Source organism: Osmerus eperlanus, chromosome 3 (genome assembly GCF_963692335.1).
Source record: "Osmerus eperlanus chromosome 3, fOsmEpe2.1, whole genome shotgun sequence".
In the NCBI taxonomy this organism is placed as follows: Eukaryota; Metazoa; Chordata; class Actinopteri; order Osmeriformes; family Osmeridae; genus Osmerus; species Osmerus eperlanus.
In genome coordinates this window covers 5,929,771-5,944,544 of record NC_085020.1, presented here as the reverse complement: position 1 = coordinate 5,944,544, position 14,774 = coordinate 5,929,771, and the positions used below count along the sequence as shown (strand labels likewise).

At 48.2% G+C, this 14,774-nt stretch overlaps 1 protein-coding gene across 1 annotated transcript in view; it reads right to left on the bottom strand.

Annotated features, from left to right (window-relative positions):
* The window catches only part of bmpr2b (bone morphogenetic protein receptor, type II b (serine/threonine kinase)), a 45,726-nt gene extending 31,140 nt beyond the window's left edge, over positions 1 to 14,586 (bottom strand). The window contains exon 1 of the mRNA XM_062456770.1: positions 13,613 to 14,586. Within this exon, the coding sequence (XP_062312754.1) occupies positions 13,613 to 13,679 (67 nt within the window). The 5' untranslated portion in view covers positions 13,680 to 14,586. The remainder of the gene's footprint in view (positions 1 to 13,612) is intronic.
* Between the last annotated feature and the right edge of the window lie 188 nt (positions 14,587 to 14,774).

The window sequence follows — 14,774 nt, the reverse complement described above, 5'->3', positions numbered from 1 at the left end:
TCACAAGATGAAATGAGACGGGTCGCAGTGTCACTGCGCACGCGCGTACCTCCGCTCAAGTCTAGCTTTTCCGAAGCTAGTTAGTTACACACAAATAGCCAATTGTTCACGACAAAGCCAATTCAATGAGTACACAGCACAGTATTCAAACAGTGTTTAAAACCGTAGCTATCTGGGGGAATAGTTAAATACAACGGAGCGTTAATTTAACCAAAAGGGTGGGAGGGTGGGTTTCAGACGGAAAATGTATCTCCGTTATAGATCGCTCATTTCAATCTGTTTCAAAGCCTGTCACGGGGCTCCAATATGTAGCGGGGTTTGCTCGTTTAAGATTAGCAATACTTAATTTATAATAAAGTATGTAGTTCTTGGGGCACCACCTCTTATTGTTAAAGGGATAGAGGAAACCTTATTGAATAATATTTAAATAATAGCCTTCGTAATAATCAGTCTAATCTTAAAGTTGTGAATTCTATGAAAGTAGAGCAGATCAGATAACGTGAGTGATACGCGAATATTATACACAATGATTTATTTAGGAGAATGTAATTATAATGAACAAATACCAGATAAGTTATGGGTTAGTCAGAGTAGTACAGTGGCTGGATGCAAATGAGGGCGAGCAACACAATGGCTGTGTAGAGCGCGTGTAAAGGGGGGGGGGAGAGAGAGAGAGAGGTAGAGAGGGACTTTGTGGGAACAATGGACGAGCAAGGGCAACTGATTTAGCAAGGGTTAAGCTAACTCATTTGTAAAATACAATCAAACATCAACAATTTAATCACAACATGCCAATATGTCACAGGTAAGAAATATTGCAAATCGTAGTTACTTTTGTCGGTTTGAAGAAAGGTAGAGTCAATGGTTTCGTTATCGTCCAACGAAAATAGAACAACGGAATCTTTGGCCAAAGTTCCGGGCGCTCAGTGAATTTGCAGGTTGAGAGGAAAGTTTAGAAATGTAGCTAGCACTTCAGTTTAATCCTACGAACAAGCGGGGGTGATTGTACGTTTGGGGGTTTTATACTCCAAAGGAAAAGGGGGGGTCCCCGTGAAGGTGACCTCTTTCATTGGTCAGTTTTCCCCCACCTGGGCGTTGTCCTGAGATCTGCCTAGGTGTGAAGTGGCTGATAACTTTTCAGAGTTCAGCTATTTCAAATGTCCATGTATTGCTTATACTTCAGAATATAACAATACAACATTCGTAAATGGTTTTGTTAGTATGGTACAATCATTTTGATATCCAGATTGGCTGACTTAACTATACTTGAAGGGAAGTTATAATCAAACCTCAATTAAACAACGTTCTAAGTAAATGGGAAAAACACACATTATAACACATCAACTACTGTCATTGAAATAGTGTCCATGAGCCATGTAGTCCTTGAGAATATGTTTGTAAATCCTTTAAGAAAGTTATTCCTTGTAAATCCTTTGTTCTGATACTGTGGGCCGTGTGGCCTCTGTATCTGACCCCATGCTGGGTCAGAAGCTTTGAAGCTTCTCCTCTGGGAGAAGGACAAAGGGGGAAGACCCTTTCCTTGTCGGGGGTAGGAGAAGGTGTGATGGTACCGTGCTTTGTCTGTGGACTGTGCTACACAGCAAAGGAGAGAGGGTGGAGTGTAGCAGTAGCCCTACATGGCAACAATGAAACACAGTGTTATGTGTGTGTGTGTGTGTGTGCACGTGTGTGTGTGTGACAGGTTCAGCCCCAGGTGGCAAGTGCAGTCTCCAGGATGGTAGAGCGGGAAGAGAGGGAGGAGGGGGAGAGAGAGAGACAGAAGGGAGGGCCTAGCTGTTAACAGCAGTCCGTAGACCAGAGCTGCAGCCCCCCCACACAGAGGCCTTCTGCTGGGTGAGGGGCTCATCCACACACACACACACACACACACACACTCTATCCCCTCGGTGTGTTAGCCACCAGCAGCTAACTAGCCCACTCCCAACTCAAGTGGAAAGTTCCCTTCCAGACTAAGGCAGTTGATCTAGCAGGCCCAGTCTACCTGCCTGTCATCGACCCTCTCCCTGTCCTCCCTCACATTCTCTCTCTGTTTGAGTCCTCTCTCTCTGTATTCCCCCCTCTCTCTCTCTCTCCATCTCTCTTCCCGCTCCAGTCCCTCCCTCCCTCTCTCTCCTCTACTCGCTCTCGTAACCCTGTTCCAGTCGCTCCCTGTTCTAGCTTCTCCTCACACCCATCCCTCCCTGCTCCAGTCTCTCGTCTCCTCGCTCCAGTCTCTCCTTCCACGCTACCCCTGGTGGACCCTCGGCACTCCAGGCTAACGGCGGGGCTGCAGAGAAGGGGGCAGAGGGGCCACCTGCCCTCGCAGTCTGACACACTGTCCCTCTGTGGACCTGCTGTTCCCTAATCTGTCCATCCATCCTCTATTCATCCACCAATCCCTCCACCCGTCTGTCGGGCCAAGTGAGTGATCTCTCCTTGTCCTGTTCTCTGGTGCCTTTGTAAAGAGGGAAAGGCTAAACTGTGAAGATTGATTCTCCGTGGAATTTTCAACTGTCAAATATTAAAGCAAAGTTACCAATAGATTTATGGAGCCAAATGGGCCACTGTTACTTTCAATTAATGCCCAGTTTATGTTGCGTTTGTACATTTTGAGGCCACTCATGTGATAAGGCAATTTTCTAAGCCAAAACTGCATGTTTAAAGTTTGCTTCAAAGGAAGTGAGTGTTTGAGTCAGCACAAGTAACTAGCAAGCAAGACAACATTTGTATCAGCCTCAGCCTTCCCACCTCTATCACACACATAGACACACACAGACACACACAGACACAGTCTCTGGTCATGTGTCTCTCAAGGCTGCCACACTCGTTTACTTCATTAAACATCCATTTGAGTTGGAAAGGAGGTCAGCTAGAATGCTTGTTAGGAGGGTTATTAATAGTCCCCATCTCACCTTTCCTCTCCACTCTTCACCTCCTCCTTACCTCTCCACTCTTCAGCTCTCCACCTCCTCCTCACCTATCCTCTCCACCTCCTCCTCACCTCTCCTCTCCACCTCCTCCTCACCTATCCTCTCCACCTCCTCCTCACTTATCCTCTCCACCTCCTTCTCACCTCTCCTCTCCACCTCCTCCTCACCTCTCCTCTCCACCTCCTTCTCACTTATCCTCTCCACCTCCTCCTCACCTATCCTCTCCACCTCCTTCTCACCTCTCCTCTCCACCTCCTCCTCACCTCTCCTCTCCACATCCTTCTCACTTATCCTCTCCACCTCCTCCTCACTTATCCTCTCCACCTCCTTCTCACCTCTCCTCTCCACCTCCTCCTCACCTCTCCTCTCCACCTCCTTCTCACTTATCCTCTCCACCTCCTCCTCACCTATCCTCTCCACCTCCTCCTCACCTATCCTCTGCACTCTTCACCTCACCTCACCTCTCCTCTCCACTCTTCACCTCACCTCTCCTCTCCACCTCCTCCTCACCTATCCTCTGCACTCTTCACCTCACCTCAACTCTCCAATCTCCACCTCCTCCTCACCTCACTTGTCCACTCTTCACCTCCTCCTCTCCACCTCCTCCTCACCTCACTTGTCCACTCTTCACCTCTCCTCTCCACCTCCTCACCTATCCTCTGCACTCTTCACCTCACCACTCTTCAACTCTCCTCTCCTCTCTACCTCCTCCTCTCCACTCCACTCTTCACCTCTCCTCTCCACCTCCTCCTGACCTCTCCACCTCATCCTCTCCTCACCTCTCCTCTCCACCTCCTCCTCTCCTCACCTCTCCTCTCCACCTCCTCCTCACCTCACCTCACCTCTCCACCTCCGCTCCTCACCTCTCCACTCTTCACCTCTCCTCTCCCCTTTTCTATCCCCTCCTCTCCCTTCTCTTCTCCTTTCACTGCGCTCCTCTTCAGTCCTCCAGAGTTTGGTAGCTAGTTCTTTCACCTCAGAGCTGACACTTCTGAGCCAAGCAAGACATGTCTGAGCACGCCTTCCTCTTGCCTCTCTCTTCCTATCTCTCTCTTCTAGATGTGGGATAAGATAGAGGCTGTGAGCCAGCTCCCGGCCAGCCCTGTGGCTGTTGTCTCAGATCAGAGAAAGAGAGAAAAAGAAGGAAGGCGAGGGAGCTGGCCTGGAATAAAAACCCAGAATCCGGATTACCATAATGTCTTTTCTTTAGCCCCAGCAACACTCAGCAAAACAGTCACACACACACACACACACACACACACACACACACACACACACACACACACACACACACACATACACACACACACACACACACACACACACAGAGAAGCTGTGTAAGATACGTCTGATCAGGTTTGTCAGCCTCTCAATGCAGCCAACGTCAAGCTTTGTCCGATAGATTCATATTTCAAACAAAAAAAAAGAGGGGGGGGGGGGGGGAATAATCCGTAAAAAGCTTGAAGCAAAAGTAATCTGCTCTCTCTGTCTCCCCAGTGTGACAATAGGGTCTTACAGTGGCTCTCTCTGAGGGGGATTAAACCAACAGCATTCACCCACAGCTCTACAAAAGGGAAAAAGGTTATTTTTCTCCTCTTCTCTCCTCCCTCCCTTGGCCACCTCCTTCCCTCTCCTCCTCCTCCGAAAGGCTCCCTCCCTCCCTCCCCCCCCTCCCCAGGTTCCCAAGGAGTCCTGTGTGACAGAGAGACTGGCAGCGTGCCAGGCTCCAGTAATGCACTAATGAGTGTGCGGAGACTCCCCTCAGCAACACTGCCGCCATTTGGGAGCGAGGGAAGAAAAAAAAAAGGGGGGGGGGGGAGAAAGAAGGGGACAACATAAGAGTGATTCGCCTGCCTGCTTGCCTGCCAGCTTGTGTGTGTGTGTGTGTCTGTGTGTGTGTGTCTGGTATTGTGCTCGTCTTTCCATGTTGGCGGTGTAAGCGAGTTGTTATTTAAAGCTCAGTACAGGGTGACAGTGTAGAGCCCTGTTCAAGTCTGCTGGACACGCACGCACGCACACACACGCACGCAGCGTGACATCGAATCCCGGCTCAAAGAGTGACGACATGTCCTCGCTGTCTAGTCTCCATCTCGCCACCGGTGACTGAAACACTGAGCGGACACACAAAAAAAACACACACATACACACACACGGCTTCAGCAAATGTCATGGCAGCAGGGGGCTGGGCTGGAGGGATGGATAGACGCGTCCTTCTCGACTGATCTGACCTTAGTCACAGCTCCTTGGTCCGACTGAACACAGCGGCTGACTTCCACTCTCTTCTTTCACCCATCCATCCATCCTTTTCTTTCTTTAGGAGGCCAGCCAAGCAGCTCTGGCTGATCTCACCAGCCAGGCAGGAGACAAGCTGTGTACACAGAGGTTCACACACACACACACAAACCCCATACCAGAGACTAGAGACATGGTCTACTACACCCTCAGAACCAGCTATGATTACTTGGCCTCAAGCCCAGCCAGGTACCCCTGCCCTTTTAAAGACTTCGGTTCCGTCAGTCCACATGCCTTTGACAGCCTCGGTCCATTAGCGTAATGTAGCGTGTGCTAGTGCAAGTTCTCCAGCTCCAGTTCACTGTGTTCCCGCTTAAACACACACAATTAAACAGCTGTCTTTGGCTAATACGCCGCCGTTATTCATGGGACGTTCACATTAGCATGTTTTCATTCTTTCCGGAACATTCAGGAGGTCTCGTTATGAAAGGTAGAGCCTCTCTCCCTCCTGACAGGGCGTGGAGCTACATGAAAGGGGCAGAGTGGCCTCCACACCGGGCAGGGATCAGAGATGTGAGGAGCACAAGGCCAGCTGGGAGGGAGACGGAGTACACAATACGCAACACCAGAGACCACCCCTCAAGATGGGGGGCGGGGGGGGGGGAAGGAGAGTGAAGGAGCAGGGATGGGAGAATGAAGTGGGGGGGGGGGGGTGAGGGAGGAGGGAGCGGAGGAGAGGAGAGAGAGCGATGGCCGGCTGTATTCAGATGAGGCCAGCCTCTATTATACTGTACCGACAAGACTGACCATACAGTGCGGCAGGAGGGCTGAGAGATGGAGGGAGGGAGGTATCGGACGCCTGCTGTATGCAGATTAGACGCCTGCTGGAACATCAGTCCCCACTGTGTCCAGAGGGGCCAGGTGCAGACAGAGCGCTGGGGCTGTGGCACACTGAGCAGCTGGAGATGGGGAGGGGGGGCGGGTTGGGGGGTTTGGATGAGGGACCGCAACCAGTCAAAGTACGTGTCAACACTGCAGGCTGCGGGATTGAAGGGAGCTGGGAGGGGCTCGCTGGGCTGCTGCAGGAGAGGGCTAGTGCTGACAGTAGTGTTGACTGTATTAACTCGGAGCACCCCCCGCTGATTCTCTCGCCTCCACTGCCAGACCAGATTAGTCCATCGCAGAACTCTTTTTGTAATAAGCCAGTTGGCTGCATAAGGACCTCCAGCTTTCAGACCGTACTAGCCGCTCTCAGACCTGCCCTCCACCTCCAGGCCATCAGACGCTCCTACTCATCCTCTGTGCCATAACCAGCTACCAGGCCAGATTAGCCGCTCCCAGACTTGTTTACCTTAGGGCTCTGAGGAGGAAGAGAGGATTATCCCAACTCTGGGTCAGGGGTCAGGGGTGCGTGGTCCTGCGCCAGGCAGTTTGACTATGGTGAACGTGCAGTAACAAGCAGCTCCCAGAGTCCCAGGCCAACACCAGCAGAGGGTATTAAAGACATGCATGTCAACAGGCTCTTCCACCTCCCACTGGCTCTCTTTCTGTTTCCCCCTTTCTCTCCCTCCTCAGCCTGACCCAACCCCTCTGTCACTATGGGGATCTGCTGAGAGCAGTGTGTGTGTGTCTGTGTATGTGTGTGTTAGGTGCAGGGCTCAAAATTAATGGCGTCCCGTTGTCCTGGGGACGATGAAAAAGATGTCTAAGACAGTTCAACACAGACTTTGGGACGATAGACCATAACAATATAAAATGCATACATGGCCATTTGTAAAGCAATACAGTGATGCTGGTGATGTATGTTACTGTGATCATTATGTATAACAAGTTTCATATATACAACTCTTTTACACAGGGGGAACTTACTTTTTTTTTAACTTTTTTTCAACATTTTGAAACTTTTGCAAAAATATTTGTTAAACCTTTCTAATCTTTTTTTCACAGTGAAAGGTGTCAGAATGTCAAAATGCAAAAACACAATAATTTACATTTTTGGACAGGTCAAGTACTGGGACAGTGAGGAAAAAAGTTAGTTGCGAGTCCTGTTTGTTTGTGTGTATGTGTGTATCTCCGTGGTTGGCGGGCACGTCTCTAAGCGACGGCCTGGCTCCTGAGCAGAGCTCTGTGTTGGAGGACTCTGCTGGAGGGCTCTCCAGTTCTCCATGACTTCTGAACACGACGGGGCACCTCAACAAACACTCAGCCTTCATCTCAGCATTCCAGGTGTTTCCTGAGTGTGTGTGTGTGTGAGGGGTGTACCTCAGTCTAGGAAGGATGACTAGCCTGTTCGTTCTCCTACACTTCACAGTAACAAATGCTGTAACCAAGCTGTGTAATCGTGAGCGATGAGGAGTTGGCCCTGTTGAAAGAACATGCTTGGAAATGTGTTTGTGTGTAGGCTTGTGTGTGTGTGTGCATTTGCAGTCAGACAGTGTCTCTCCTTCCTACCAGCAGCCCCTAATGCCATCAGTCCAGGTTGTTTTTGTTGTGAGGTTCAATACGCCAGACCTTGGCCAGCCACCCAAACACAGCCTGGTAGTGTGTGTGTGTGTGTGTGTATGTGTGTCCCAGCATGTGGGAACTGGCCTCCGGTGTCCTCTGCCAGGAGCTAAGCTTTCCGACCACCACTGTGTCTGTCTATCTGCCTGTGTGTCTGTCAATGTGCCTGCTTGCCTGCCTCTGTCTGTGTATATATCTGTCTTTCTGCCTGTCTGTCAGTGTGCCTGCCTGCCTGACTCTCTGTCTATATATCTGTCTGTCTGCCTGTGTGTCTGTCAGTGTGCCTGCCTGCCTCTGTCTGTCTATATGTCTGTCTGTTTGTCTGTCTGTCTACTAAGCTAGCTACAGTTAGGTCCATAAGTATTTGGACATTGACACAATTTTCATCATTTTGGCTCTGTATACCACCACAATGGATTTGAAATGAAACAATCAAAATGTGCTTTAAGTGCAGACTTTCAGCTTTAATTTCAGGGTATTTACATCCAAATCAGGTGAACGGTGTAGGAATTACAACACATTTTATATGTGGCCCCCCCCTTTTTAAGGGACCAAAAATAATTGGACAAACTAACATAATCATAAATCTAATTGTCACTTTTAATACTTGGTTGCAAATCCTTTGCAGTCAATGACAGCCTGAAGTCTGGAACCCATAGACATCACCAGATGCTGGATTTCGTCCCTGGTGATGCTCTGCCAGGCCTCTACTGCAACTGTCTTCAGTTCCTGCTTGTTCTTGGGGCATTTTCCCTTCAGTTTTGTCTTTAGCAAGTGAAATGCATGCTCAATTGGATTTAGGTCAGGTGATTGACTTGGCCATTGCAGAACATTCCACTTCTTTGCCTTAAAAAACTCTTTGGTTGCTTTCGCAGTATGCTTCGGGTCATTGTCCATCTGCACTGTGAAGCGCCGTCCTATGAGTTCTGAAGCATTTGGCTGAATCTGAGCAGATAATATTGCCCGAAACACTTCAGAATTCATCCTACTGCTTTTGTCAGCAGTCACATCATCGATAAATACAAGGGAACCAGTTCCATTGGCAGCCATACATGCCCACGCCATAACACTACCTCCACCATGCTTCACTGATGAGGTGGCATGCTTTGGATCATGAGCAGTTCTTTCCCTTCTCCATACTCTTCTCTTCCCATCATTCAGGTACAAGTTGATCTTGGTCTCATCTGTCCATAGGATGTTGTTCCAGAACTGTACAGGGTCTTTTAGATGTTTTTTGGCAAACTCTAATCTGGTCTTCCTGTTTTTGAGACTCACCAATGGTTTACATCTTGTGGTGAACCCTCTGTATTTACTCTGGTGAAGTCTTCTCTTAATTTTTTAGTTTGACACAGATACCCCTACCTCCTGGAGAGTGTTCTTGATCTGGCCAACTGTTGTGAAGGGGTTTTTCTTCACCAGGGAAAGAATTCTTCTGTCATCCACCACAGTTGTTTTCCGTGGTCTTCCGGGTCTTTTGGTGTTGCTGAGCTCACCAGTGCGTTCTTTCTTTTTAAGAATGTACCAAACAGTTGATTTGGCCACACCTAATGTTTTTGCTATCTCTCTGATAGGTTTGTTTTGATTTTTCAGCCTAACGATGGCTTGCTTCACTGATGGTGACAGCTCTTTGGACTTCATATTGAGAGTTGACAGCAACAGATTCCAAACACAAATACCATACTTGAAATGAACTCTAGACCTTTTATCTGCTCCTTGTCAATGAAATAACGAACTCCCATGAGGGAATAACATACACCTGGCCATGGAACAGCTGAGAAGCCAATTGTCCAATTACTTTTGGTCCCTTAAAAAGGGGGGGGGCCACATATAAAATGTATTGTAATTCCTACACCGTTCACCTGATTTGGATGTAAATACCCTGAAATTAAAGCTGAAAGTCTGCACTTAAAGCACATCTTGATTGTTTCATTTCAAATCCATTGTGGTGGTATACAGAGCCAAAATGATGAAAATTGTGTCAATGTCCAAATATTTATGGACCTAACTGTATAAGGCTGAAACAGATGGGAGGAGAGCAGGGCAGTACAGGACAGGGGACTACTGTCCGCTGTGTGTGTAGCAGTAGTGTGTGTAGGACCCTTCAGTTGACCCTTACCAAAATAAGCAGGTACGTATGCATGAAAACTGTGACCTGTGTCTGTGATGTTGAGGTACCTAAGAGAAATAGGCCACACAGGAGGCAGGCAGCCTGGAGCTATTTACCGTACACTCGAATAACATGAATGTCTACTGGGAGTTCAAGACTCCAGTGTGCTCTGCTTTTCGTGGACAGCACATTAAAGGGCAGGGGAGAAGGTGGGGGATAGGAGAAAAATATGGAGGGGGGGGGAGAGAGAGAAGGGAATGAGAGAAAGAGAGAGAGAAGGGAATGAGAGAGAGAAGGGAATGAGAGAGAGATAAAGACAGAGAAGGGAATGAGAGAATGAGAGAGAGAGAGAGAGAGAGAGAGAGAGAGAGAGAGAGAGAGAGAGAGAGAGAGAGAGAGAGAGAGAGAGAGAGAGAGAGAGAGAGGGGGGGGGGAATCAGTGTGGACGATCCTTATTATCAGCAGAGTACAGGAAGGGGCCAAAGAGCATTCCACCAGTGAAATAATTTTTCAATTAGTGTGCGAAATGTGTTTGAGGGAGGGAGAGGGTTGGAGAGGGGGTCAGTCTATCCCTAGCTGGAGGAGCATGGAAGGGGACACACCAAAACACAAACACACACACACAGATTCAATCTGTTCAGTGCCAGCAGAAATAGTCAGGAGGGAGCAGGGAGGAGGCGTCACCACAAGGGAATGTCTCTCCCCTCCCCCTCTCTGAGACACAATCCTCCCTCCTCCCTGCCCTCCCTCCCACCGCCCCCCCCCACCCTCCCGCCAGCCCCATGGAGCCAGGCAGAGACACATTGTTTAGTCTAAATCCTGCTGCAGCCGAATTGCAGTGTACAAACACACACACACACACCAACTTACCGACTGTCATGTGTAGTTGAACTATGCCTGTGGGACTCGGGGAACGGCAACATCTTACATGTTACAAACTCTGTTGTACATGTGTCTCTATGTGAGAGTATGTGTGTGTGTATATGAGTGAGTGTGTCTCTGTATAAGAGTGTGTGTGTGTGTGTGTACGTCTATATGTGAGTGTGTGTGAGGGCGTATGACTGTTATTGTTCAGAGCAGTGTCCTGCTCCCAGCGTGTGGCCCAGAGTTGGGGCTCACTCACTGCAGACAAACACGCAATGTCAAACACGGGCAGCCCCCATCACACGCAACCCAGTACAGCGCTCCGCTCAGCCTTCACAGCCCTGACAAAACACACCTCCGCCAGCTCAAAACACACACACACACACACACCATGTCAACACATCCCTCTTGTGCTCAAAACACACCCACACACAAAGACAGGAAAGTAGAATGTGCTTTGGGCAGGGATGGAGGAGCGGTTATCTGGAGAGATCAGAACACAGGAAGACAGGAACGTCTCGGAGATGGAGCAGGGAAGCGGGGCGGACGGGAGAGAGAGAGGGAGGGAGGGGGGTGGGAGGAGAGGAGTGAGCAGGGAAGGACAGTCAGGGAGAACTCTCAGTAAGTCACTTACTGTTCCAACTTAAACCTCTTTGGTTCCAACTTCCTGCCAACCCCCACAACCACTGTTAACATTCCTCCCAGCCGCCCAAGCTCAAAGACAACCTCACCCTGAGACCAAAGGAACACACTCCACAACACACCACACCACTCCACGCCTATCATCACACACTTCACAGTCTAGCATGTGAAACGCCTTTATTATTATTCATTACAGTGTACACATTATTCAAGTTAAAGTCCCACCAGTTACTACTGTGGACAGCCCATATAAAGTGAAAGAGAAAGCCAGACAGAGAAAAAAAAGAAAGATCAGGAAAGAGAGGGAAAGAACGGGAAAAAGAGAGAGGGGAGCATGCTGCTAAAGAGCCATGAATAATTCTGCTGTGCACCGAGCCCTTTCTGTTTGACAGCTTCAGCGTTTATGCCAATGTTCAGAAAATCACCACAGCAGAATATTCAGTCGGAATTTGAATCGAAACTCATGAAAATTCAAGTGACTTATTACGCTCCCTCATTAATTCAAGCAATTGACACAGTGAGCACCATTGAGATCCCAAAGAGGCATAATAAGTCCAATTATCATAGTTTGGGTTTGAAAACTTCTCAAATGTTTTATTTCAAACCCCCCCCCCCATGTGTGTTCCCCAGGTAATCACGTTGCAGCGTCTATGTGCCCGACTTTTTGCATTGGTTGTGATCTCGCGATTCCAGCTGCTTCGCAAAGTTAACCGTCACCCCCCCCCCCCCCATCCCCACATCCATGACAACCGCAGGTGGTTTCAACAACAGAGCACAGGGATAGGGCATCTGCTTGGTTGTCACTCAGATGGGTTCCTCAGATAAGACGCTGTATGATGTGGCTGGCTTTATGTGGTGCATCTGTTTCCCTGCCTGTGGAAAACCCCATCTCCTCTGTAAAGAGCACGATAAAGGGCAGCAGACAGTGACGTCTGTGTAGTGAGGCTACCAGACGATCCAGGAGACACGAGGAAACAGCCTACAAAGCATAGCCTATATCAGGGCATCGGGGGAACAGGAACACGGGTGGCTTCTGCCTGAGATGTGCACCAACCGTTCCAAACCCTTCAGTCTGTGGAGTGTCTATGCCCATGTGTTTGGACTGTCCTTTGTAATAGGGGTGGTTCGAGGACCGATATATGAGTGTAGACTTCCAGTTGAGGCCTGAGGACATGCACTGGCTCCCTTGGCATCTTGGGGAGTTGGAGGTCTAAGGTTTGATACCAGGCTGGGGGGGGAAGAGAAGACTGTGAACTCTCCATGTAAGGCACTCCTGCTTTGGGAGCAGAGACAGATTAGAAGCTGACGGGTACTTCTGTTACGAAACTACTGTTCCTGCCTGCTTCCAGTAATAACAATGCCCCATTGATTCAGATGAATTATTAAAAGAAAACTCGTGCATAAAAAGGTGCAAGTCACTTTCAAATCTTAGATGCTGATTTCTACAAGGACAGCCATCTTATAAAACATGACGGGCTGCCTGACAATGAACCTTGATGTCAGCTGTGTGTGTGTGTTTATGTGAATAATAGGCGTGTGTGGTTTGCACGATGCCAAAGAGGGGGTGGTGTACACTGGCATAGCAGAGGGTCAATATGAGCCCAAACTAAATGTATTTCCAGAGACACTCAATTACCAGTAAAACCCTGGCACAGCTATGCTTTTCTCTTGCCTCCAGTAACACGCACGCACACACACGCAAATGCACCCTCTCTCTCTCCCATCACAGTCTGTGTCACCACTGCAGTCTGAAGGATCAACTCTCATCTCCAACCACAAACCTGCAGACACATTCCTCTCAGGAGACACAGAGGGTAGAGAGAGGGAGAGAGGGAGACAGAGAGAGACACTCATCTTGAGACAGTCTGCCACCCAACCCAAGATGAACCAGGGAATGTTCTGGTGGTTTAGAATTCATATAAAATGAGAATCCACTGGGTGGCAATGCTGGCTTGTGGCTGGAGTACGAACTGAGTACGATCAGTTGAACAGTTGATCGGTTAAAAAATCTACAGTCTTGAATGTCTATTTACTGTCGGCTGAGTGAGAAGAACATCTCTCTCTATCTATCTATCCATCCCTCTTTCTCCTGTCCATATTATCCCATAAGAACACCTCTTATCTTTAACCCGTCAAGGCTAAACAGGAGCTAGCCGACTGTGTGAGATTCCTGGGAAGACACGGATACACAGCAGAAACCTTGCATAACCTCAAGGTGAAACTTCCATGTAGCTGCCATGTGTATCTGTACCCACTGAATATGTCATTATAAGTCAATTCAAATCAGTGACAAATGAATATTATGAAAGGTGGGGAACGCGAAGCTATGACTTACCAGCAACTGGGCTGAGGAGAAGGATGGCATAGAGCCACAATGCCGAAACTCGGCCCAAGACTGCCATATCTGCGAGATGCTTTAGGTGGATTGGATCGGGCGCTTTCTCCAAAAGATTTAGTCTTTTTCGCCCCCTTTTCGTTTTGGGCTAGACAAGCTCATCCGCCCAGACCGACATGATCAATGATGTCCAAAAAGAGACTTCCGATTCTAAGGACAGTTCAGCCTCATTCTAACACACTGTCCGTGATTGCTTGTTCAATGATGTGCGTTGATTGCTCAGAAAATAGTCTTGGAAAAATGTTAAACCACGTTATAACGAAGGATTGTGTGCTCTTTCTGGTTAATTTAGTTGTTTTAGCACATCACCTTGTTCAAATTGGTTATCTATGATTTCAAATCAAATCACTTAAAAATTGTTAACATGCGAAACCTCGATTGTCTCATGTCAAATGCATACGGCCAACCAGTGTCATACAAATTTCTGACATTTGATAGTTGGCTAGTCCATTAGCAAGGTGGCTACATTGAGTCGCAGCAGCGAACAGCTTCTACTGTAAACCGGCTAGCGGGCAAATACAGCATTAACGAACCACGGTGAATGCAAAAATATTTACACGATAAAAAGAAATTCCGGATAAAATATTTCGTATATCCTGAGAATATGGCTCTTCAGTTCTCCCGCAATGGAAATCTCTTCTAGTAGTGCAAGGTTGTATCGCACTCAGGTACGCAAGCTAAGCAAAACCTAGGCTAGTAGCTAGCTAACAATTTGACTCTGACCAAAAAAGGCCTTTTAAAAGAAGAAAATAAACCGATTTCCTAAAATATATTGTTTGGGTTCCAACAAACAGTTATGTCGAGCTAATATATCCATCAGTAAATAATTTCCCGTTTCGCCCCAGAGCTGTGGGATTTAGAGCGCCCTAGCCTTCAACTTCGCCTGTACAGTAGTGAGTACAGTCTAGCCTGGTCTCGCCTGCAGTCTGGTGAGCTACAGACGAGAGTCCTCCCCCCGTCTGATGACCCTGTCAGGTTGGCGGCTCGCATGAGCAAAGAACGGTCCCGCAGTCTGACTGAGACCGGAGTATGCCATAAAATGTCCTGAAAATTATTATTTTTGCTGATTTATAGTTTACCACTCCACCTCATATATGACATA